We start from the raw sequence: 26,541 nt of genomic DNA, 5'->3' as shown, positions 1-26,541 counted from the left end.
TAACCAGAATAACAAGTGTTAACATGTAAGCTTTGTAGACTATATTTTGTATGTTGTGCATATAGATAGGAGTGTGTAAGTCATGTATTTGATACATGCATTAATACTTTCTGATGTGAACCTACACTTTTAGATTTGTGAATGTTTTTAGTGTTCAGTCTTTCTAGTATTAAGCTCTGATCTGTACCTCTATCAGATTATAAGCTTTGTGCTACTTTATATATTTCTGTATACTAAGAAAATACACAGGAAACACGTGTAAATCATGTGATATGTTGTCTGTTTTTGATGAGAACATAAATCCGTTGTCACAATAGAACAATACTATAAATTTGAATTTAACTTTGTTAGTAAAATGAAACATTTGAACCACTACATGGCTAAAATGAGCACTTCTTTGTTTAGAATCAATATGTATATGCTAAATGTCTTTAAAGAAGCAGCCTTTTCACCAGTCAAGGGTTTTTGTTTTTGAAAGCAAATTGTTTTATTGGCATATAAAATTGTCCCCCACCCCTCCGATTTCATTGGGTGGGGAACAGTGATATAGTTTGATGTGGTATGTTGTAAGATTCCATGTTGGTTTTCCTCCTGTCCTCCCCAATTTTTTGAGTCACCAGCCACTACTGAATACCACAATTAACCAAGTTGCATACTACAGGTAATTATTTGTTCATGTCAACATTACATCCAAACTATGAAGTTGTTACACAGCAGTTATAAGGATGACACAGATCAATGTGTAATTTCCAGCACTAGTGTAAGCTGTTTTTACAAAAAGATTGTTGGCTATTAGACAAACACACAGACAAATAACACATTAGTTAGGGTGGGTTAAGTGGTGGTAGTGTGATGTATTTGATTTTTTTTTTTTTTTAAGTTGTTAGTTGTAGGGAATAAAAAAATACTTTTTATAATGGATAACTATATAAGACAACAATTCATTTGTTAATGATATGTAGCTACATATCATTGTTAATGATATGTAGCTATTTAATTGTTGTTTTTCCACATCCAGAGGCTGTTATCACTGCATTCTCTTTAGGAATGATTAAAATATAAGTAATCATTGGATACATAAGTGTCTATGGTGGGGACACTGGCTCCAAAGAAATGTAACTGTCCACTATCAAATTTTTGTGGGAGCCAGAACCACCTGGGGCTCAAGCCAAGCGCTAATTCCCTTGCATACCATTATCTCTAAAATAGATACCGTGGAGGATTGTATGGTGACAACATTGGCAGTACCAGTCTTCCAGAAATACAATGCGAAGCACATTGTTGGAGTTTTGACAGAAAACACATGAAAGGTGAAGGTTTCTCAAACATTTTATTTGCACAGAAACCAACCAACCAACCAAGCAAAAGGGATCACATCGTCAGCTCACAGCTGAAATGACAGCTGGACTGCAGTGCAGTCCAGCTGTCATTTCTCATTGGTACAGACAGCAAAGATCCAAACCTTGAAAATAATCCAAACACTGGAGACACAGTTCCCACCCCAAAGAAAAAAACACTAACTGGGGTTTTTGTCCATTTAGTGATTCAGCAACGTCTCACATTGAAATAACAACAATGAAATACTTAACAAAAATAACAAAAATGCATTTACTTCAATGCAATGCAGCGAAAGGCAACTTCACAGAAATATTTCAAAAGGCTTCATCAGTTCATGTTCTAGACATATGAGTGGGGTGTTTGGTCAGAGTTTTTACCTTCAAACTGTTTCAGTCTCAGTGAGCAGGAGGATGGTTGTTGTAGGAAAACAGAATATATGTTTATCCAAAACTGAACACTGTCAGCCAAATTATACCAGGAAGAAATACTGTATCCAATTCTGTGACATGAGAGGAAAGCCCTCTGAAATGAACCACATCTGTAGAGCGTCTGCTTGCTCTTTCTTGCTGCAGTGGGAGCTCCACAGCATAGAACAGACTTTACTTCACTTAAATCATAAATCCATCATTCATTTAGCCTTCCATTCAGATTCATTTGATTTGTGAAAGGCAGAGTGCCTTACCTAGTATTAGCAATTCATCTTTGATGACAAATTTAAAGGACCATATCAGTGGTTGTACCTGTTTTAATAACTTTTTTTGTTTTCTTACAAATCAGGTCTTCCTTATTAATGCTAATCATTTTTCAAAGCTGTGCCTGGAAGGGACATGGAGGTAGATATTATGAGTAAAAGAATTTTAAAAAATTCTACACAAAGATCAATGCACTTCCAAGTCATCTGGGAATCACCAATGGAGCAGTTTATTGGGTAACTAAAAGAGAGACAGAGAATTTTTAGATGTTTAAAAATAGTGGAAAAACTGTAATGTTGTAGTTAAACTCCACACCACTAAATGAAAGCATGGATCATCAACTGTTCTGAGAAAAATAACAATACTACTACAATATGTGTAATTTAACCATAGCCTGGATATAATGGGCTGACAAACTTGGAGTAGAGTCTAATTAAGACTCAATTCCTCTGTAAAGTGTGGACACACTTAATTTGTTTAGACTTGCCTTTATGTATTTTTTCTCTTTAATTCTGTTTTTGTTGTGTTTTATGTCAGTATGTATGTTTATTCTTTATTTCTTCTATGAAGCACTTTGTGATGTCTCTCGAAAGGTGCTATATAAATAAAGTTACTTAATATGTTCTGTCTTTTTTTTTAAGACTTGATTTCTTCCTTCATATGCCTTTTGTTGTAATGTTAAGTATTTTTGCTTGACATTACAACATTGGTTGATGTTTGACCAACACTTAACTCCTGAAATGTAGACACAAAACTAACTGATGTTATATTCAACAAAGACATGACACCCACAACTCAAAACAATCAAATCAGTTCACTTGCAGAGTTTTACCTTTTAAGAATATTCAGATGAGACCATGCAAGACTCTGTTTTTCTTATTAATGATTTGATTTTATCATTTTAATCTTTTATTTAACCTCTCGATTTGTTTTTTTCAGTTGCATTCTGTCGAACAAGAACAGAATTGTGTGGCTCCTGTACCCTACCCAATACGGTTTGCTGGGACCATATTCAATTCTGTGATGTCATCTGACAGACTCTGCTGCCAGCGCTGGAGCTAGCTGACAATGCTGCCAGATCATCATGTCAGGTATCCCCCATATCTTACTATCACTCCTAATTAAAATACAAGAAACAAACCCACTCGACAACTCTGCTTAGACCTTATTTGTAACACTATAGGAATTAAAATGATAACTGATTGAGATTGTTGAACATATTTGCAGAGACATGTCCCTACTTTTCCATAACCAAATCTACACCTATGTTTCACAGCTTAAACATAAACTTGTCAAAGCTTTCTGGTGGACAAACTATGTAATAGAGAGACTGTTTCTAAATAACCTCAAACATATCTTTGACAGTTCTCTTCTGACATTTTTTGTTATCTACTGGCTGCATTCTACACTGATACTAAGATATATGTGATAAACTAAAACCAGCCAGTTATATCAGCCTGGCCAATCTGTCGGACTCTTTTGGATCGAAATATCTATGTGCAGTAACAAATGTAATGTGTTCAACAATCTCAATCAGCAGGATTCTGCTGTAACAGAAAATAAAAAATAAAACTATCTATTGAAAAAGTTCATTTTTGTCTAAATACAATGTGCGGCTGATATGAAGGTCCTATTCATCCTTTTTTAACACAAGTACAGGTAAAATGTCAGTGTCAGAGGGAGTATTAAAACAAATTATTTGTGCATTATTAATCAGAGGAGTCTCAAATTGTCCCGTACACAGCTACTATTTACATGATTACAATATTTCCCTCCATGTTCCTTCCTGGGCTCCATAGCTGCCTTCCAGGCAGCAGGTAGAGTCAACATGACATGCTTCAGTTATGCAATAAACCAATGAAAATCATGGCCATTCATGTGGCGTTACCAATGTGTTGTAATGCAGTTATAAGTGCTGAAAATGTTTGCCCTGCATTACTGAACATATCTCACACAACTATTAAAGCACACAGGATGGATGAGCCAGGTCAAGAAATTTTCAAGTATCTTTACATTGATTTTCATAATGTATGAAAATGGATTGATGGTCCATTTTAGAAAATTGGTAGTAATGAAATATATACATGATTTGTAGTAAAGTGGTCAAACCTGGTATCAAACTTTTTCTCTTTTTTTGGTATACACTAAAATGTCTCAGTCAAAAACTGTCAATCTGCATCAAATGTCTGCTCTGATTCATAATATTGTTTTTTTGATTTTTTTTCTTAATAAGACAATTTCTGATTTTAATCACTGATTTTAATCATACGTCTGCCACCTTTAGACTGCATTTTTTTCCTGTAAGTTCTGGCATGTCTGCTTGTATTTGGGAAACACACACATTTGAGAACTTAGGTTTCTTTTATTCTATGAAAACACGGTTTGTGGGAGAACCTGTTCATAAAGTACAATTTTTAATTGCTACTGAAACAATGTTATGGTCCTTTAAGTATGTATTTGGAGAATTCTTTATTTTAACAGGTTTGTAATTTCCTAAAAATTCAAACTAAATTTACTATGAAGTTTCCTGGAGAGACCAAATTATAAGACTGTTATTTGAGTTTGAGTTCAGTTAATTAATAATCATTCTTTATTTATTTATTTATTATTGGAAGTTTTATATAATGTATGTTGAATGTATGTTGAATTGAATTGTTTTTTCAGCATTTTTGCATGTTTAGCGGATCTGCTGTGCTCTGACTAAAAGAATACCAATTGAACCCATTTCCATTTTCCCTTCAGTTAGTACTGAGTTACCCAGGTCTTTCCAGGAGCCCTCCTATGAATTTACAGTTACATTTCAGCTCCTTTCTAGGACAATGTAGGAAACTGCAAAATAAAGTTAAATTGAATATTCAAGCAGGATGAGATGATGAGTGAATGACAGCTTTTGGCTTTTTAACTTTACACTTGTATATCACACTTGGTAGCCACAACATTGGTCCACTGGTCAGGGAAACAGACAGACTACGGGCTAAATTAGTAGGCTGAAAGGTCTCTGGTTTATCTTCAATGATTACACACTAACACATACAGTATACACACCACTGCTTATGAGTAGGGCACTTGTATTTGATATTGGTGTGTGAGCACTCTGGATCTGCATAGTTCCACACAAAACAACTAATTTAACATCTCAACCAGTCAACTTAACATCAAGCCTGAGTCAGTTCTTCAGTAAAACCTGCTGTACATGATGCCACTTGCCACACCAATCAACCCCTGCTTCTACAACTAATCTGACCAGTGAAGCAAGTCCACTGGAAGGGGAAAATACTGATTGAGCAAAACATTTGGCACCAGTTTATTCATCATTTTTAAATCAGCACAAACTAGATCACATTTTGCCATGAATTTCAGTGCAGATATAAAAAAACATGCATACTAAATATACTTTGATGTGACAAAACAAGCCTCTCTTCTGTGGAGTTTGTGGCTGATTCTCCACATAAAAAAGAGCATAACAGCATCATGTGGTTGTGATGGTCAGCCAACAGGTTGAAATTAACAACTGATCAGTAAATGTTACCTCCTCATAACATCACTCAAATAGAACTCCCAAGGTGAACCCTTAGCTAGCTTAGAATGAAATTACAAATGTCTAACAAAATGTGATCACTAATTTGCTCGAAAGGTTTTTCTAACTTAGGAGACACACACCAGCACTCAAAAACAGTGTCTAAAGACAGGTTACCTGCTATCACACAAAAACCACAACAAAACTGGAGGATGGGGCACTGGGAGGACTGCTTGACAACACAAGAGAAAAAAACAAAGTTAAAGGTCATACTCGTGTCAAACTGATTTTGCAAAAATCTAGTGGTTACTGTATGCCAGTCAGTTCTAGAAAAATAGATTCTCTTTTATGCTTGTAATAATGTAACTTTTAAACATGTTCAGTGGCAGTCTTTCTAGTGCCCCTATTGGCAGCACAAAGGACTTATGGGAAACAACAAAACAAAACCTCCTGGTAATCAATGTCAAACACAAGGTCAAAGGTGAAATTGGAAGCATCAGAGAAGCGCAGAAGACAAGGACTGGACGATGAACTGTGACGCCACATCAACATGCTAGGGCAAACAGGAAGAGATCTAGAAACAACAAAAAGAAAAACACAACAGGGAGACAAACCTAGGTTAAACAGCAATGGAACACAGACAGGAGAGAGAAAAGAAACCAAGAATGATCTCCCCTGTGTGGGGGTTGATAACAGTCTAAACACTCAGCAGTCAGTGTCGGGACAGCGTGAAGATAAGCCACATGCTACCAAGAACTGAGGGGGATGATAGCAGCAGAGCAACACATACATATGACAGCCTAAATAATCTGCCAACACAAAGTCAGTGACAACATGCAGGTCAGAGCAGGCCTCCAGAGTTCTGGGCCAGCAGCTTCAATCTATTACGCTATCTAAACATGTTACACATATGATGGCCGGAGAGTGCCTAGAATAATCTTGTCTGTTATAATCACTTATTAGAAATTGTTAACTGACATTTAAATGATGCAATAAACAAACTAAGAATGTAATGTAAAATAACGTAAAATGGTCAATACTACATGCTACTTCAAGTCATCTGTTTCCAAATGACTGAATGTGTCAGTGAATTTGGACAATGATTTTCAAAAAGGTCTTTTAAGTACCATACCAGTAGTATTCCATTAACCACTGTGCATAACATGTTGCTGTGTTTTAGATTTGTGGATGGTCTTTTTCTACCATTCAGGCAGACACTAGTTTCCATCCATTTCTGTAAGATTCAACAGTTTCAGTTTCAATAGTGTGCCATTTGATTTTCATATCATAAAGAAATGAATGGACACCAATAGTTGCCTGGAACAGAGGGAAAATTATATCTGAAAATCAAAAACCATTTAGCATGTATTTGAAACTGGTCAGTAAAAATGTAAAGTCTACATGATTTGTAGTTAGATGTTACTTTTGTCTTTTCATGTTGTTATTCCATCTGACAATTCATGTGCCTCCTGCTTTTTCCTGGCAACTTCCATTTTCAAGGTGATATTCTACATATTGTCCACCAATTCTATGAGCAGACCCTCAGGTCTGACCCCACAACGTGATTTGACTGTACATTTGAAAGTTTTATTTTGGATAATCCCAGCAAAGCCATAAATCTATGAAACTATCTCACAGCTATTAAAGGTATTCTATGCAGGAATTGTCAGTTGGTGTTTGCAAACACACAGCTTTTAAAGTTGGTCCCTCCCCAGCCCCATGAGGGAAAGAGAGATAGCAGTAGTCATGCAGTGGTACTGACAAGAACAAAGCCATGAATCAGAGTAATAAAATGTTATTTTCTGATTGTTTCACAGCGGTTACGTTCTAAAGCACCAATAACATGCCCCCTCTCTGCTCTGCATGTATTTGTGTCGGTCAAACAGACACAGCGACAGCAGAGGAACAGCACTCTGCACACAGCAGAGGAGGGAGATAGAAGAATCAGGGGAAACACTGAATCAGATAAAAACAGTGTTGAAACCTGGTTGCTACACTACGAGTCCCAGCTTCATACCCTGCATGCTGGTATTGGCTAGAGGCTACACTCCCACTGCCTAAAGGTTGACACCCAGAAGCGTAGTGGATCATAAGCGATGATTGAGAGGGATTACTTTTGCATGAGTCTATACATTGTTTTTTAGTAAAATCCTGCATAGTATGCCTTTAAATCACAGGTGACAGCTCATTTTATGCTTTCTTTAGATTTAGAATCAAACCGTGGTCTTAAATCACAACACAGCTGGATTAGCTGTCACTGAAAAGTCCCTGATATAAAATCGTGATTTTTGCGCAAGAATGCTTTTGTCTACTACATACCAAGAAATGTCTCACATAACATAAAGTAAATGGGGCAATATTACACAAAACACAGTGATCTTCAGCTGCTTTTAAATGAATGACCCTGTAGCAATGAGAGATTCTCTGAGCACCTTGGTCATCTGAAGGCCGTCATGTTTTTGAACGTGGACCTGGAATCCGTTTTAAAACTAGTTCTAGTAAATAGGTCCAGGACTTCCCCTGGTGCACAGTTGTCAACAACTCAAATAAGATGACTATTTATCCATATTGTAAGACAGGACCAACAGGCACATGTTGAAGTCAACTTTTAGAATAAACTATGCTCCCTGGGTTTTTGGGAAATGAGAGATTTATTCAGATGAATGCATGTGTGACAGAAAGGGGCTTCTATGAAGTCTGTAGCAGCACTGATGGATCCTACACACACATTCCATGCTACTCTGACACATGGTACACATCACCAAAATGAAGCAACACTTAACAGGCAAGGAGAGGACACACACCAGGAGATCAAATTGAGTTGTTGGACTTCACATTTGTCTTTCAAAATAATTTCAATTCAGATAAATAATTTAGGCAATAAATAGTTCCCCAACACACAGGAGAAGTATAAAACCTATATAAAAATAGAAAAGGCATAATAGTTTTCAATATACATCTCAACAACTGCCTCACTTCCTAGTTCTATAAAAAAAAAAAACATGATTTCTTGGAAGTATAAGCAACTTACAGGTTTGTCTGAAGCAATTTGACATTTATATGAATTCTCCAATCACAGAAGATATTCAGTGAAAGACATAGTGGTATAGCCCTCTATAGATTAGCCAGCCGCTAGCTAGCAGGACAGTAGCTGAGGGACGTTGATGAATTTTTACAAAACACCTGGATTCAAAGTAGAAACTAACTAAAAACATGAAATGTCTTTATACAAATCATTACATTTGCATTAGACACACTTATGGATATTAAGATGAGTGGAATAAGTCCATGATGTTTGGTCTTATAGCCAAACTTCACAGTATTGCTAGTTACAGCCAGCAGTTGGGCTTCAACAGCCACATCAGCCCGTCTTCTGACTCAGAGTGCAGCAGCACAGGAGGAGCGCCACCAAAACATGCCGAGTTTAGTCCTCTAGAAAAGTCTATACTTAAATGCATTTTCAACTGTATTAGAATTATTTTGTTTTACTAACCTCCAGATAAAGAAAAATACAATAAAAGCAATGAGTACTGCTTGACAGAAGTATAATATCCACGTCATACAGAAATCAATTCCAGTCTGTGTGTGTATTAGTTTGTAAACAACACAATCCATACACACCTGGATCCTGTCGGACCACACAGCTCAGATGAGAACAGATAACAGAGACAGCCATCTCAATACAACAGCTCCTCTCTCCCTCTGTCAACACGAAGGTGATGGGCTGGAGGTTAAACCCAACCTCAGTGATTTTAGTTCAGGGTTGAAACACCAGAGAACAGGAACAAGTTCTTCACAGCATCAACAGAGGCTGCTTAACTGTCACACAGTCACTGACTTATAATCTGCCATCATAACACTAACACACACACATATGTTTTTTACAATGAGGACAAATATGTTAAAATCCAAACTGCATGTTTTGGGGAGGCACCTCCTCATGAACAATCTGAGTTTCTGATTATTTTGGTGATAGAATATTAAAACTAATTTAGGTGTACAGTATGTGATCTCTCCCCATTTCAAGAGATAATAGAGATTCCTAATACAAGAATGATAAAAGCATACATTGTGGTTTGAGAAAATGTAATAGAAAACTTTTTCCTAATCAAATGTTACTCTGTCTTTTCCAGCTGCTGCCTGCTTTCAGAAGCTTTATGCTGGGTCTGGGTGGTGGAAAGGAAGGTGAACCAGAAGTAAAAAACAGGTGGATTTCGGCACCTAACTGTCAATGTGCAACACATCCTAACAATCAACTCATATGTGTTTATGTACCACAGCAAACTGATAACATTTCAACTTAAATGAAAATACACCTGTTCCTCTTATTGGCTAAAAGGAAAACAAAGTGCATAAATCACAACAGAGCACAGGAAGAATCCAGTCTGGCCTGAAAACCCTTGCATGTAGCTTCATGTGTCTCTTTGCCTGGACATGTGATAATGACCAGAAAAGGCAGAGCAGCAGACGTCACCCTGTAATGCACAGACAAGTTTCTGAGTGGACCAGTCTTAGTTGGTTATTCATACTCCACTTACCATAACATCACCCTTCCTAACTAAGTCTGTCATGCCTCAGCACCTTCAGTAAGGCTTGCTGTCATTCTTTGAGCGCTTCAGCTGCACCTTCAGCCTCTTCATACCAATCTGGAAACCATTCATTGACTGGATGGCTGCCTGTGATGATACAGGGTTGTCATAGCTCACAAAGCCTGGAGGGAAAACACAGACACTTAGAATGGCAACAGAGGATAGCTTTAAATAGTCCATCAAGGAATGTGCAATCTGACAATTACAGGAATTATTGCAAATAAAACAACAACAACAACAATAATAATAATAATAATAATAATAATAATAATAATAATAATAATAATACGTATATAAGTATATTATATGTTGATTTGTTTGTGTTTGTTAGGTTTAATAAACTTCTATGGAAAACATGGTGTGAAGTACTTTTACTATGTTCAAGTTTAATGAATATCATGATTGGCACTGTCCATGCATTATAGGTTGTTCATGGGGTGTTCCAAGATCTTACCAGAAATAATCTAATTCTCAACTCTTCCAGGAGTAGCATCACTAAACTGTCAAAGAAATCTTTATGTATTTTCCATATTTGAATCTTGCATAGGCCTACTTTCATATTCTAAGTTGGTTCAGTCATTGATCACTCTCTTGCTCTCCTACCTTTGATTATTATTAAGTCTTAGAGTGTCAGGACTAAAGAAGGAAACATATTATGATCATTAATTTTATAATTGATTAGACATTGTTATCCATGTCACTCTCCCTTATTCGCCTGTGCATCACATTTTATCTTTTCAGTGTTCATTATGTGTTAACATTGTAAATAACTCAACTCTTTTGTGTGTGTAAATCTTTTAATATTGGAGTCCCTGCAGCTCCAAAGAAACAAAAGAGCAACTTAGTGTCTGGAAATATATTTAATTAATTTAATGTCCAGCCCATGTTCACTGTGAATAGTACAGTATGTTCACTACATAGATTAAAGCCAGGATTTTTAAGGCCGATGCCAAATTTGATATTTTAAATACAGGATTTTAAAAATCTGATAACGATACATCAGCCAATATTCATTTTTGATAAGGATCTCATACATTCAGTTATTGAACGGTTCTAAAAAAGATACGTACTTAGTATGACATTATGTGGTTGAAAAATAAACATGTTTTGGCAGCATTTATATAGTGCTTTTATTCAAAGTGCAGCAAGCTGCCAAGCAAGGTGCTGCTTGATCATCGGAAGCAATTTGAGGTTTAGTATCTTGCCCAATGACACTTTGACATGTGGACAGTGTTAGGTGGGTAAGTCTGGGTCAATTCATCACACTTTTGGACCGCATCATCATAGATATTAATGAAACTTGGCTTGCTGATTTGGTCATATAAGAAACCTGTGGAACCGAAATTGCACTTGTCTTGGATCACTATTAATAGAGATGTGGGCTAACAAAGTCTGAACTAATTAGCGTGCCTCTATGACTTTGACTTGCCATATCTCCCTTGACATAGGTCATAGAGAAATGGTTCTCATATCATTTTAAAGCCCTTTTCCAGCTCTATATTTTACTGTCTGCCATGTTAACCCCAAAATGGAAAGTAACAGTGTTATGAGTGATTATAGTCTTGAAAGTTGAATTAAAAACAACTTATTTTAAAAAAGGGTAAAAATTTTCACCAAAGTTAGGTTAAAATGTCATTAACACCTCCAGAAAGTCTTTGGTTTTTGAGTTGTTGCTGAGATGTCATTACTTATCTGAAGTGGCATCACATCACTAATTCCTTACAATGTTGTTGAACAGCAGTTACTGATCAGTGTATGGTCAGACATATGCAAAATTACAATGCAACACTTTCTTGATGGGCTTACAGGCCACTAGATAGTGTGCTCAAAGAAATACAACATGGGTGGAATCATGAATCTGAAGATAAATGTCACACTAATTAGTTCAAACTTTGTTAGCCCATATCTCCCTTAATAGCGATCTGAGACAAGTGCAATTTCGGTTCCATGGGTTTTTAAAATGACCAAATCAGCATGCCAAGTTTCATAAATATCTATGACGAAGCGATCCAAATGTGATGAATTGACCCTGACTTACCCAGCTGGGGATCAAACTGCAAACCCCATGATTAGTGCCACAACCTACTCTACCTCCTGAGCCACAGTCAAAAACATAACAGCAACTGCACCAATAACCTTCACTTTTATTATTAATTGTTTTATTGTTTTATTATCATTATAATTGGCTAGTAAGCAAGGGTTCTACTTTATAGACACCGATGACCGTTTCATTTTCATGTATTAATTTATCCAGTTCATCCATTTACCAGCACTCTTTTATTTCTATACAACACAAGCAACAGACAAGCATTTTGTAATCACTATTAATGTTGACAGTGTCAGGTGCAGTTTAAAAAAAAGCTGCTGCAGAAACAAGACCAACAACAACTGAATCCAGCTTTCACTGTCATTTACTTGTCTCAATGTGCACACATTTTATTGTGTTTTTTTTTCCGCCTAATAATCCCTCTAATATTACAGTTCTAGTCTGTTCTGTACTGTGATGATCAAACATTAGCTGAGGGGTTCAGTAACTCTGAAAAGGCACTGTGCCTTAAACTTTGGACAAACTGTCAGTTTCATTTCACTGGTGAAAATCAGACGTGTTTCCAAAGCACTGACTCACTAACTGTACTAACACGTACTGAAATGTAAGTCATGGATATATTTACCATTCCGTCAGTTTGGCAGAATCAGTATAATGCAACATGTTAATAACTCATTAGCTACCTTCACTCTACTGCCATAACATTAGCTAGCTTTATGGCTAACTAGGGAACTAATTTCACAACAGATTAACTACAAGCGTGTGTTTTATAGCATCTGTCATAGTTATATTGACAACAGAAAATGATAGGGCTGCTGTTCATTTACTCACTAGAACTTTCTTACTGACTGTTTCACAAATAAATGTGAAACCAGGTTTGTCACAAGGCTTTACACCACTCAACTGCTGTGCTGTGAGTCATGAGAGGAGGTGACTGACCACAGCTGACTGTAGCAAAACCAGGCATGACTGATGCAACTGCAGTCAGGATTACTTAGCCTATACAATAAGGTCAAATGAGGGAGCATGGTTTATTATCATTCAATTCATGCACTTCAATAACAAATGACCATCTTACTATGAAGTCACATAACAGACACCCAAACGCCAACTCTGTTCTGCTCTGAATGTGATGTGTTCAGTGAATTCACCGGGATTAGTGTGTTACCATCAGCGAGTGCCACAGAGAGTCACAGTGCTGTCTGTACAAACTATGCAATAGTGACACTGGTGATAAAATAGCTCAAACACCTATCTTTGGCTTTCCATTACTTTAATTTTTCGTTACTTATCGATCATTATAAACACCGATATTGATTGATTTGCAATAGTTTAAATCAGCTGATAAAATTGTCCTGCCTATGTATCGGTCAGGTTTTACTATACACGCTACAATACCTTTAGTGATATTGTTGACCACAATAACTGTAACATGAACATTTGACATTGTGTATCAGTGTCAAATGTTCATTTTCCTAGTACCAAATGCTCACATTTACCTTCCAAATTGAAACTTACATACACTAAAATACAGTGATACACCAAAATCTTTGAAGCTGCAGCAGAGTCAGTTACAACAACTGCAACACAACACTGCAAGATGCTGGTGGGACTGACTCAAATATTTAACTGATCTTGTGCAGGCTTATGTACAGCAGTTTCTGTGAACTCACCAAAACATTTGCTGAGGTTTGTCTGTTTGTCAATGAAGACCTTAGCAGAGATGACATTTCCAAAAGGCATAAACATCTGGAGCAGGTCCTGGTCTCCAAACTCTTGAGGCAGGTGGTAAATGAACAAGTTGGCACCCTCTGGACCTGCACATCATTAAGTCTGTTTTACTAATCACACAAATATTACTCACAGTGATATTTGAACAATTTCATCAATGACTCAAAAAATGTCATCTAATTCTTCAAAATATGGTCATGATCAAATTACATCTTCAACAAATGCAATAACAGCTGCTTCATATAAAGGATTAATTAAAAAAAAATCAAACAATAGGAGTGAGCAGACTTCAGGAGAAGGGCTATCATTAACACACAAATGGGGGGGCAAGCCATCTGTTATGGACTTGAGCTTGTTTTAAAGTGGAGCTGTTAAAAGCATAGTGGCGTCTTACCAGTGCTGCGACTGTTGCTGGCTGATGCCGCAGATTTAAAAGAAGATAGAATCCTTAGCAGAAGGTGAGACCAACACACAGCACACACATCTCTAGCAGCCTGCCAACGGCAGTATTTTAAACCAGGTATCACTAAATACTGTGGAGAATCCCATCACTCAAAACTGTGTATGATTGGATTTTGTTACTTACTGTTAGCTTTCTTTCTTTTATCTTATCTATTTGAACAAGTCATTTTAAACCAGGTATCACTAAATACTCTGGAGAATCCCATCACTCAAAACTGTGTATGATTGGATTCTGTTACTTATGGTTAGCTTTCTTTCTTTTATCTTATCTATTTGAACAAGTCAGTTTCATGAAAAAGGCATATAAGGAGAAGTAGTTCAAACTCCAACTCACAGTTTAGCCTGCAGCTCTCAAACCTTTTCATGTATCAATAAGGTTTTTGTTTGCCTTAATGTCTGGTCAACATGAATGGAGACTGGACTGAATTGGACTAAAGAAACATGTTTTCTACAGGTGATTATGTGCTGAATGTCTTTACAAGAGGTTCACTCAAGTAAAATGTGTCAATTTCCAGAACTGGTTTTAGTAAAGAATCCTGAGCTCCCCCGCTCTATTTACAGCTTTTTTAAATCCTCTGATCATTCCATCTGTACTTTCTACCACCCACCATGTCATCTCCTTCTTTCCACACCCAATCCACAGCACCCACCTTCTTTTTGGCTGCCTGCAGCTGAGACACTTTGCTGGGACAGCAGGCTCTGGTTGTACAGGCTAGGGAGGGCAGCAGCAGCATACTGCTGGATGCCTGAGTAGGCCTGGCTCAGTGCCTCCATGGTGCTTCCTGAGCCATTAGACAGGCCTCCAGAGCCAAGGCTGCCATTAAGTGCTGCCATGCCTGCATCAGAGTTACAAGAAAACAAAAATGACATGAGTGGAAATGTGAACTCTTATGATTCAAAGTGATGTTGAGTTCAACACAATAGTCTGAAAAGAAGAACTGATATCAGTTTCACTGTTTATTATGGTAAATGGTAAATAGACTATACTTGTATAGCGCCTTTCTAGTCTTCTGACCACTCAAATCTCTTTGTACATTACGAGTCACATTCATCCATTCACACACATTCATATGCTGATTGGGTACAGGGGCTACCATACAAGGTCCCAACATGCCCATGAGACTAACCATTCACACACATTCATACACTCCTTGTATGTGTGATGGCACAGCCATCAGAAGCAATTTAGGGTTCAGTATCTTGCCCAAGGACACGATATGCGAACTGGAGGAGCCGGGAATCAAACTGCCAATCTTCCAATTAGCGGACGACTCGCTCTACCTCCTGAGCCACAGCTGCCCCTGCACTATTCATTCAGACAAGGTCAATTAAAGCCTCTGTCGACTCAAAGATGCGTTACATGACAAATTAAATATAAGAATTTGGAAAACTTAAACACATTATAGGCTAAAGGTTTAACTTCTGAGTAAATTACTGTTGAGCCTGCATGTTGACAGGGATTACACAATAACTGGGATTTTATTTCAGTACATCATGTGTTCTAACAGTGTTTTCATAAATAAACTGTTCCTGCAACTTAACAGCCCACTATGTGAAATTATGAACATGTGTGGGAAGTTTGAGTGAGGCATTACTTTTGCCTTCATACTTGTAGGCTCTGTGCAATTTCTTTCCATTGCACTGACAGCATAAGATTACTAAGAGTGGCAATATGCCGACAGGTGTGGCTAATGGTACGTACAGGAAGCTAACATCAGCACACCATCACATTCACAAAATAGCCTCGTCTGCGTTTAAGAGAAAGATTTACATCTAGTATACTGCCTCATAGTAATCTAATCAGAGGAAATTTTCAGTCTCTAAGCTGGACCTGTGCAGACAACAAGCACAGGTCCAGCTTAGGGTTAGTACCTGCCAGGGAGCCCATGTTGAGGCCAGCTCCAGTACCAGCAGCCAGAGACTGCAGGGCTCCAAGAGAAGCTATGGGGTTCACTGAGGAGGTGCTGCTGGAGGTGGGGGAGGAGCCTGCTCAGGGGGAACATTTAGTGTCAATGTTAAAACAATAAACACAACTGGAAAATATTAGACACCACCGTGTTACAGTGCTACAATCTGTGTGTTAGACGCCAGCAATGTCAACATTTTCACACCATCATTTTGACTTCACAACAAACTAAAATATATGATACACTATCTCTATTAAAAGAAGAGGAATATTACCAATCTGAGAAAAACTTTAAACTTTGTGTGTGTATATATATATATATATGTATATATATAATATATATATTTGTGGGATGAGCAGCAGAGCTGAGTATGTGGCGTGTGCCCATGAAAAATTTGCCAAATCTTATCTGCCAATACCAAACAGCTTATTCTGCCATTGACATTGTTTGGTGTTTGGTGGATTGGATGATTGAAGTTTGAAGAAACAAGACATATTGGCAATTTAACAATTTATTCATTTAACAAACAGGAGCCTAAATAGTGTGTGTAAGAACCATACACAGCCACAACAGCCTGGCACCTCCTCCTCATGCTGGTCACGTGCCTGGTCACACACTGCTGTGGAGGAACGTTATGTTCAGCATTGAGTCCAGATTCTGCCTACAGCAGTTGGATCGTAGGGTCAACGTGTGGAGAAGATGTGGAGAATGCCATGCTGATTGCTGCACCGATAGAGTAACATCTTTTGGTGGAGGCAGTGTGATGGTGTGGGGCGGCATCTCCCTCACTGGAAAAACGAGGCTTGTCATCATTGGAGGCAATCTCAATGCAGAGAGATATTGTGATAAGATTCTGCAACCAGTGGCAATCCCATATCTCCACAGTCTGGGACCGAACTCTATCCTCCAAGACGACAATGCCCATCCCCACAGAGCGGGGTTTATCAGAGACTGCCTCCAGAATTTGGGAGTGGAGAGGATGGAATGGCCTGCCAGCAGTCCTGACCTCAACCCCATTGAACACTTGTGGGATCAGCTTGGGTGTGCTGTTCATGCCAGAGTGACCAACACAACCACGTTGGCTGACTTGCGAAAAATGCTGGTTGAAGAATGGGATGCCATCCCACAGCAGTGTGTGACCAGGCTGGTGACCAGCATGAGGAGGAGGTGCCAGGCTGTTGTGGCTGTGTATGGTTCTTCCACATGCTACTGAGGCTCCTGTTTGTTAGATGAATAAATTGTTAAATTGCCAATATGTCTTGTTTCTTCAAACTTCAATCATCCAATCCACCAAACAAGAGTCAATGGCAGAATAAGCTGTTTGGCATTTTCAGAGAAAATTTGGCAAATTTTCATGGACACAAGCCACATACTCAGCTCTGCTGCTCATCCCACAAATGCATGTTACTTACAAATGTGGCACTATTTAAAAAGGAAATAAACAGGCTTTCCAACGGTATAAAATTTATTGCCAAGAAGCATTGTTACAACAAAGAAATAATCTACCAAACACTAATTTCCTTACTTTTTGTGCTAAGTTTATATATTTCTGACTGATTTCAGACTATGTGTACTGTAGTACTTTTTTACCTGAGCTTGTTAGTGCACTTAATGGGCTACTAGATGTTGTCATGGCACTGGAGCCTGTGGGCGTGGCCTGTGTGGCAGTTGCTGCTGCTAAGGCAGCCAGGTTCTGCATGGCATTAAGACCTGACAGACACACACACATACACACATGGGATAGGTTAGAATCACTAATGACTAACCTAGCAGACAGATATCAACAACATATTTGAGCATTTTTTAACATTTTTTGTCTTATATTTCGGGTAAAAATAAAAATGTGTTTAAGGCAAATGCAACATGTACAAACTCAAAAGTCTGCAGATTTTCATTTAAAGATTCATTCAAGACTCCCCCCATGGCTTCTTCTGACCACTATTGTTCATAAAAACATTATACAAGGATGAGTTCTCCCCTGGGGTTTGCTGGATGTATGAGTTTGAGGCAGGGCATTGTAAACTATTGCCTTCTTTAGGTCTTGCTTAGCATCCAGATTGATAATTAAACCACCTTGACACCAACCTCTTCCAAATCCAGAGGCCATGACTGAGATTATTATTCACCCAAAAATCCATATTCACATATTTGGATCTCGTATAACAGCATGATCTGTCATGGTGGAATGTCCAAGCGTGTGTGTGTGTACCTGTACCTGATACAGGATGCAGGTTGTTGAGTGCACTCCCTGTGGAGGCTGACTGCTGCAGCAACTGTAAGTAAAGCTACACATTTACACCAAACACAGATGATTCCACAGTCAGTGTTAAAGCCAGGAGGAGAAATGAGAAACAACATGCCAAAGTGGAAGTGAAAGCCACGGTGAAACTGGTGAAATTGCTTTGTCAATAGGTTAATCATCACATTTTATAGAGGCCCTAAAACACACACTCACTGCTAGGTACTGTGGCCCCAGACTGTTGAGCCCAGTGAGGTTTCCCCACATGGAAGCAGCACTGAGTTGCTGCATCTGCTGCTGCAGCTGTAGGGCCATGCGCTTCTGCTCCTTGTCCTTCTGAGTGTCTGCAAACTTCACTACAATGGGTGACGAACAGCCCTAAACACAGATGCAGGAAATCTTTTATACTCTGGCTTGAGCTTGATTAACTTGTTATAAATGCTGATTAAAACATAATTTAAACATCAGGTCAGTATGAACAAGAGGTATGATTATAGCAAGCAAAACCTCTTTCTATGTTCATATGGTCACCTGATGATTGTTTTAAGACAAATTTGCAATTTAAGTGCAAGTCAAATAATGATTATTTTAAAAAGTTCTGCTGCTTTGAAATATGGTATACAAATTATTGGTAATATTTGAACAGAAACAATATAATCCAGCAATTTTGAAATCAAGGTCACAATTTGACCACTTCACATATTATGTTTAGTGTGAAATTGTAGTTCACCTCCATGGTCTGGGACTGATGCATGGACTTGATGGCTGACTGGGCCATTTGTCTAGCTGTGAATGTCACAAATGCACAACCTGAAAGAGAGAAACACAATGTATCATTACTCATACAGATCTATTTGAGGGAAAATTTATGTTGTTAACATATCAGTATCTTTATCCAACACTGAACTTGGATCAGAGTGGATTTTCAACAATTTTAGCTGCCAATAACTGTGCCTGATTTCTGCCTGATTTCCTGCATTAGACTGAGGCTACTGTATTTTGTGTACTCTTACTTTTTAACTAATACTTTTTACTTTTTTGTCATCCTCTCTTTAGTGATTTCTCTCTGTGCTCTAAAGCATCTTGGATCAGCTGTTGGATCAGTTGCACTGAGATCAAAACTTGGCCTTTGCCATTGTTTTTAGGATCTGACATAACTGTGTCTGTCATTTACTACTAACCATTAGCTCACCAGGCAGATACAAAGTATTGGCTACTAGTTAGAAATGATGGTAGATTAATACATGACTCTTTCCCACTCGTATTATCATTTTAGTATAAATATGATCTTCAGCAGCTTAAGCAGTCAAAGTTTACTTTCTTAAATCGGCTTCCACCCACTAACATCCATCTGATTCTAAAATTAGTTGGGGGCCACCAATTCAGGATTAAAACTGAATAGTTTTAAAACAGGTTTTAAAATAGCAGGTTAAGAGAGTTCAGCACATTTCTGATGTCTTTATCAGAGGTTTAGAGTGGAACTTTTTACAGTATTCCTTTGATTCATAAAATATTTGGTTGGTCTGCGGGTCTCTTAGCTTGTAAGAGGTCTCTGACCGTTTCTCTGTTTTCATGAATGTAGCCTTCTTTTCTATCTCTCTTTTAAGGAGGTCATCTAGATGTTTGTACTTTTTATGTTGTTTTCTTGATTTCAATTAGGGATGGATAAAATATTGTGGTATAGTAAAATCTAATGAGAAAGACTTGACAAATAAAATAATCAGACAGGAATTTTGGCTAATCCAATGAACTAAGTATGTGAGAAGTGAATGCACATTATCACATTGATACCAAATCCATATTAAAATCACTCCAATAAACACAAAGTTATTCAGTCATTAATGATTTCATCAAGCTAACCTTACGTAATGAAGATTCAAGTCAAATAATAGTAAGCCAAACAGAAAAGAATTAAGCCACCAATTAAATACATCAGCCTCAATTAACAAGCATGTTCATTATTTGGCAGCACTCTCAGCATTAACAAGTTATGTGTGTGATGTGTGTGTATGTGTGTGTCTGCAGTTCTGGGAAGTAACTAGTTACATGTAACAGCGTATTATAACTGAATTACAAAATAAATGTGATTGTAATCTGTTACAGTTACTGAGAAAAAAATGTGTAATTAAATTACAGTTACTAATGAAAATGTTCGTGATTACAAAGGGGTTACACTCGAATATATTCTATTTCCAATCCAATCTAATCCACTTTATTTATATAGCATGATTTTAACAAACACAAGGTTTCCAAAGTGCTGCACAGCAAGATAAAAAACACAATAAATAGCACAACAGAACACAATAAAATGATGAAGGACACAATAGGCTAAAATCAAATAAAATAAGATAAAATAAGATAAAATCAAATAAAATAAGATAAAATCAAATAAAATAAGATAAAATCAAATAAAATAAAATAAGATAAAATCAAAGAGAGAAGAGGTGGGTTTTAAGAAGAGATTTAAAATGAGACAGTGAGGAGGCCTGTCTAATGTGCAGCGGCAATCCATTCCACAGTTTTGGAGCTGCAACAGCAAATGCTCGTTCACCTCTGAGCTTAAACCTAGCTTTAGGCACTGTCAGAAGCAGCTGGTCAGCTGACCTGAGAGAGTGGCTGGGAGTGTAGGGGTGCAGCAGCTCAGAGAGGTAAGGTGGGGCTAGGCCATTCAAGACTTTAAAAGCAAATAAAATCATTTTAAAATGAATCCTAAAATGGATGGGCAGCCAGTGGAGTGAAGCCAAAATAGGTGAAATATGCTCTTGTGCTTTTTGGTAAAAAGCTTATATTCATTCTGTTGGTTTGCACCTTTTCGCCATACAGGAATGCCTTCTTTTGGCTTATTTCCGGACAACATGAGGCAACACTCAGCAAAGCCACCAGATAATGATGATAGGTTAGACTTTTTGAGTGGTAGCGCATTTCGCAAAGGTCAGATGGCAAGCATGGGCTGTACTCAGTGTACAGCCCACGCATTGCGCAGAGGAACAGAGGGCTACTTTCCACTAGTTAGTTGCTTTTAATGTAGGTTAAGCATGTCACAAAAAGACGTTGTGAAGAGCAGGAGGAAGAGAATTCAGCTCAAGTTCAGCCATCATTCTCAACCCAGACACCTATTGCTGCATCAGTTTCTCCTCAACAAGTGCCAAGTGGGGGGAAAGGGCTGAATTAGCAGCCACATTCATGTAGTTCATGAATGTGGCTGCTAATTCAGCCCCTTAGCCGTTAGCAGCAGCATTTGATTTAGCACGTGATTCTCCAGTGACGACATCCAAGAACTGACTGAATCGTTGGACTATAATCAAATAATGTCAGTGTTGAACATCAAGCCCTGTCATCTCCCGCTGTCCACCATCAAAAGTAAGCTAATTTACAATTTTGGACTATAGTAGCCTATTGCCTATTTCAATATTATTGTTTACTGGGTATATATTTGGTTGGGTGTACAACTGGATTGTATGCTGATGTTGCTGTGTCTACCATCTGTGTGTGTGTGTGTGTGTGTGTGTACGTGTGTGGTTTATGTGGCTGCCGTGCCAGGCTATGTTCAAGTGTCATGTTGGTGCTGGTGTACCTCTATCCATACGTTTGATCAATGATGCTGTTGTGTCTGTGTGTGAATATGTGGCTACCCTGCCAGGCTAATGTGATGCGGTTAATGTTCATCTTGGTGCCTATAACATTACCTCTGATGATCTATAGGGCTTGTATGATTGAACTGTGGTGCATTCAGGGAAGTATAGTTGTAATGGCCTATTTTGGTTAACATATGCATTTCAGAACCTATAAAGTATAATGGCTCTTGGACAGGCTAGGCCCACCTGATTTTCTCTGTGCCCACCCACACTGATTTCTGCCTACACTACTGACTTACAAGGAGCTGTCTCTACATCTAGACAGGCTCTATTCATTCGGCAGTATGTGCTCAACTTAGCTTTACATCCCAGTTTAAAACAATCGGAAGATCAGCGATTCGGTTCCCGGCTCCTCCAGTCCACATGCCAATGTGTCCTTGGGCAAGATACTTAACCCCAAATCGCTCCTGATGGCTGTGCCATCAGTGTATGAATGTGTGTGAATGGTTAGTTTCTTCTGATGGGCAGGTTGGGACCTTGCGTGGTAGCCCCTGTACCCATTCAGTGTGTGAATGGGTGAATGTGATTTGCAATGTAAAATCGCTTTGAGAGGTCGGAAGACTAGAAAGGCGCTATACAAGTACAGTCCATTTACCATTTTTCGACTTCTTGTTGTTCAGCAACATACAGGATCTCCTCAGCTGCATTCAGACTGAAAACAGCACTGTGTAAAACAATACAAGGGGCTGTGTTGGTGGGGGCTTGCTGTTTAAAGTGCAGGTGTTACAAATCAACTGGTTTTCCTGTTAACTTGTTACCTTTGTTTATAACTGTCAGGTGTTTCTCATGGCGACAGCAGATGTTCAAATCACAGAAAGGAAATGTTGCTGACCTTGCAAATGCCTGATTATGATTTCATATCATTCATAATTTCATTACGACTATCCATCTGATTAATGGAGTTCAATGAAACTGTGGGATCAGAAATATTCTTAACCATATTTTGATGTATTTTCTTCAAAATAAAAACTCCCCACCCAGGTTTCGACACCAGGTGTTAAATCTAAAGGAAAACTTGCAGTACATTGTGCTACACCACTGAGCAATGCGGCTTTGAGAACTACCTATATACCCAAACACACAGCCTATTTTGAAGCAAAAACAACTGTATATTATCTTTGGGTTTTAAAATGCCTCTGCTAGATTAACTTGTGACCTCTGTTATTGCAATGATAGCAGCCACACAAACCCAGTTTCTTGCACCTCTGAAGTTAAACATTTTTCATAGATCCATAAACCATCAATAATCTGAATTAATCAGATGGATAGCCTAGCCTATGGAATAATGACTGATATAATAATATAATAATAATATCACAATCAGGCATTTACAAGGTCAGCAACGTTTCCTCTCCATGATTGGATAACAAGTCAACAGGAAAACCAATTGATTTGTAACAGCGGTGAAACAATGAAATACGATCCAGCAAGTCCAGTTGGAGTAACAGATTTTGGCATTTAAAGTCTGATCAAAAAAACTCTGTATAGCGGTTTGTAATATTCACAGACTGGATTTTACTCTCTGATTTTAACTCTGGAAAGTTATCATGCTGCAACCCTGTTTACCAGTGTGCACATGTGACATGTTTGTGTCCACGGACCTCCGAAAAAAGCCTGAACAGAACCATGTGCAAGTCCATGAATTATACAGTGACAGTGACAGCACACTATGGTATTGAGGGAAAGATGAGACAGCAAGTACTCAAAACAAAAGTATAATGTTCAGTTAAAAACGTTCACTTGGAATTTACTTATTTTAATGAAACAATAAAAGTCGAAGTAAATACTTAAAAGAATAAAGATCTTTTTGTTTTCTTAACATTTGACCTCTTTTTTCTCTTTTTTTTTTACCATATTGGAGTGGAAGCCAGGAATCAACAAGAACCAGAATCAATTAGCAGAATCGGAATCAAGAATCGGAATCGATAAAATTCAAACGATACCCTACCCTAGTAACTAGTATTCTGTAACCTATTACATTTCAAAAGTAATCTTCCGAACACTCAGTGTGTGTGTGTGTGTGTGTGTGTGTGTGTGTAAGAACAGAATATGTCTTACCACGGCTGAGTCCATCAGGGCCTCGAAGTATTCGGCACTCCTCTATCTGTCCGTATGGTGAGAACATCAATCTTATGTCGTTCTCGTTACATTTCTTGGAGATCATTCCAATAAACAGCTTCCTGTCCTCCACTGCTGTATTCAGCACAACACAACATCAAACACACCTGCTCTGTGTCAAGGTAAATGGTGCATTACAACACTCAGCATGCACATATGTTTAATAGTGGCTCTTTTGTAACTTATGCCATCAAAGAAAGTGGGCCATCACCATATATATTGACTTGCCTTCTGAAAGTAATTCTGAAACATCACTGAGGTTTGGGATAATATCTCCTAACAGCTGAGTTCTGCAAGGAACTTTGCTCAATTTACTTTCTAAATGTTTAAAGCCATGCCCACACTAATGTGGATGAACTGAATGATGCAGCTATTTAAAGTGAATACATTTGAAAAATAAACTGAAAAAGGAAGAGGGAATTTAACCCTTTCTTTATTGTGTTGGTCTTTCAGCAGGTGGAGGGAACCTCACTTCAGAGATTAAAAGTATTTTCTGATGTATCCACATAAGTATAGACACAGCTCAGATCTACTAAAAGGAGAAAAACATGCAATAATGAAAAGTCATTTTTAAAATAGGGAATATTTCAGACAAAATGGCACGACAACACCAAACTGCATCATACTCAGCTATAAGCACAGGAGCCATTTTGCCCATCAAGAGAGACAGAAGTAGTATTAAATGTCTAACTGTTTAATAACCAGCCACAGCCTCTGTCTCATTCAGATCACTACATATGCCTGCTATAAGTGACTCAAGAAACAAATCAAGAAATTTTGTCACCATAATGAAATACTGGCTAATGAAGAAAACCTGTGATGTATGTCACAAACAACAGTGGTAGTCACTGAAGTATGACAAATATTGATCTACCTACCTACTGAGATTAACTATAACCAAACTATATTCATTAACTCACAGGTTGGCAACAGCACCGCTCACTCAATTAGCATTTCACCAGTGTTAATGATGACATTAAACAGTTTCAGAAGTCTAATTAGATTGAAAACTTAGATAACTGTGACTGTTTAGAGTAATATGCTTTATTAGGGTTATCATAATTATTAGCAAGGGAATCAACACAGAGTTGTCTGCTAGTATGAAAGGACAGAGACAACAGACAGTAATGATAAAAACTCCTTACCATTGTTTTTCTCACTGTCGGCTGGCTTCATCTGGATTGGGTGGTGCATCTAGACAAGGCAACAAATAACACATTAGTATTCCTAATGATAAAAAATGTATGTCTATGTTGTAATGCATTTTCGTAATGTTGGCTAATAGATGAGATACCATGTCTGTGTGATAATGTTTCAAAGATGGTTTGTATGCTAGATACATACTTGTTTGGTTTTCTATCCATTGGTAACTGAGGTATTCAGACTTTTTAATTTTTGTAATTTTGTCAGTTTCCAACAAATAAAAGCTATTTGTGTAAAAAAAAGATGTAACATGTGATGTAATAATAGCAACAAACGCTGTGCTTGATATGACACATGCACAAAACATGCAAAAGTTAGGCAAATACACACAGGTGTGTGTGTGTGTGTGTGTGTGTGTGTGTGTGTAATGGAAGAAAAAGGGAGCAAATGTGTATGTGTGTGTGCGCGCACACACGCGCACGCGCGCGCGCGCACACACACACACACACACACACACAGGAAGAGCTGCAAAATGTTTACTTTATTCAAAACATATATATTCCATAAATCCAAAATGATCATTTGACATTTTTTCTGATTTTAAACAGATATTTCAGATATAATTTTACCAAAAATACATCTAGGATTATATTTAATATTTAAAATTCAGATATGGTAGATTTTGTAAATAAATGTCATGAGAAAATAAATGAAAAAATAACCAGCACTACTCTATTTGAAGCACCTGTCTGCTGTCAACCATTTTCAAACTTCATCTGAGGTCCTGTAGCCCTGTCCTCCTTTCAGCCTGTGATTTTCAGTCAAGAGTGTCCTGCAGCTAATGACATTATGCTTCAGCCTTTCTTTAAACCTTCCCAAAACTTTCACTTGTATTTATACTTGTATTTTAAATTAACTCATGAAGTTAGAGCTAGACTGTTCACTATGACATCAGGGGCTGGTGTCACAAAAGTATTTTAGACTGGTCTGTAGTGTTAAGCCAGTCTTAATTTTGCTCATAGATTAGTCTAATGCAAGTTAGACTGTTTCACAAACATAAAGACGAACATAAAAAATTAGACACCTTACCCCTGGGCTAACTCAGGCCTAGGACCCATGTTAC

The 26,541-nt window shown here is 37.8% G+C and overlaps 1 protein-coding gene across 16 annotated transcripts in view; it reads right to left on the bottom strand.

Moving 5' to 3' along the window:
* Positions 1-1,311: 1,311 nt before the first annotated feature.
* Positions 1,312-26,541, bottom strand: part of celf1 (cugbp, Elav-like family member 1) — a 103,746-nt gene continuing 78,516 nt past the window's right edge. For 13 of the 16 annotated variants that reach the window (XM_044356810.1, XM_044358340.1, XM_044357591.1 and 10 more), the window contains 10 exons: positions 25,421-25,469; positions 24,216-24,350; positions 19,253-19,332; positions 18,739-18,900; positions 18,499-18,568; positions 17,874-17,993; positions 16,249-16,362; positions 15,027-15,212; positions 13,857-14,000; positions 1,312-10,258 (listed from right to left, as the gene is read on the bottom strand). In XM_044356810.1, the coding sequence (XP_044212745.1) occupies positions 10,131-10,258; positions 13,857-14,000; positions 15,027-15,212; positions 16,249-16,362; positions 17,874-17,993; positions 18,499-18,568; positions 18,739-18,900; positions 19,253-19,332; positions 24,216-24,350; positions 25,421-25,469 (1,188 nt within the window). In that variant the 3' untranslated portion in view covers positions 1,312-10,130. The remainder of the gene's footprint in view (positions 10,259-13,856; positions 14,001-15,026; positions 15,213-16,248; positions 16,363-17,873; positions 17,994-18,498; positions 18,569-18,738; positions 18,901-19,252; positions 19,333-24,215; positions 24,351-25,420; positions 25,470-26,541) is intronic. The other 3 variants (XM_044359872.1, XM_044364351.1, XM_044353885.1) reach the window with 2 other exon arrangements.

Source organism: Thunnus albacares, chromosome 1 (genome assembly GCF_914725855.1).
Source record: "Thunnus albacares chromosome 1, fThuAlb1.1, whole genome shotgun sequence".
Lineage (NCBI taxonomy): Eukaryota > Metazoa > Chordata > Actinopteri > Scombriformes > Scombridae > Thunnus > Thunnus albacares.
This window is presented reverse-complemented; position numbering and strand designations above follow the sequence as displayed.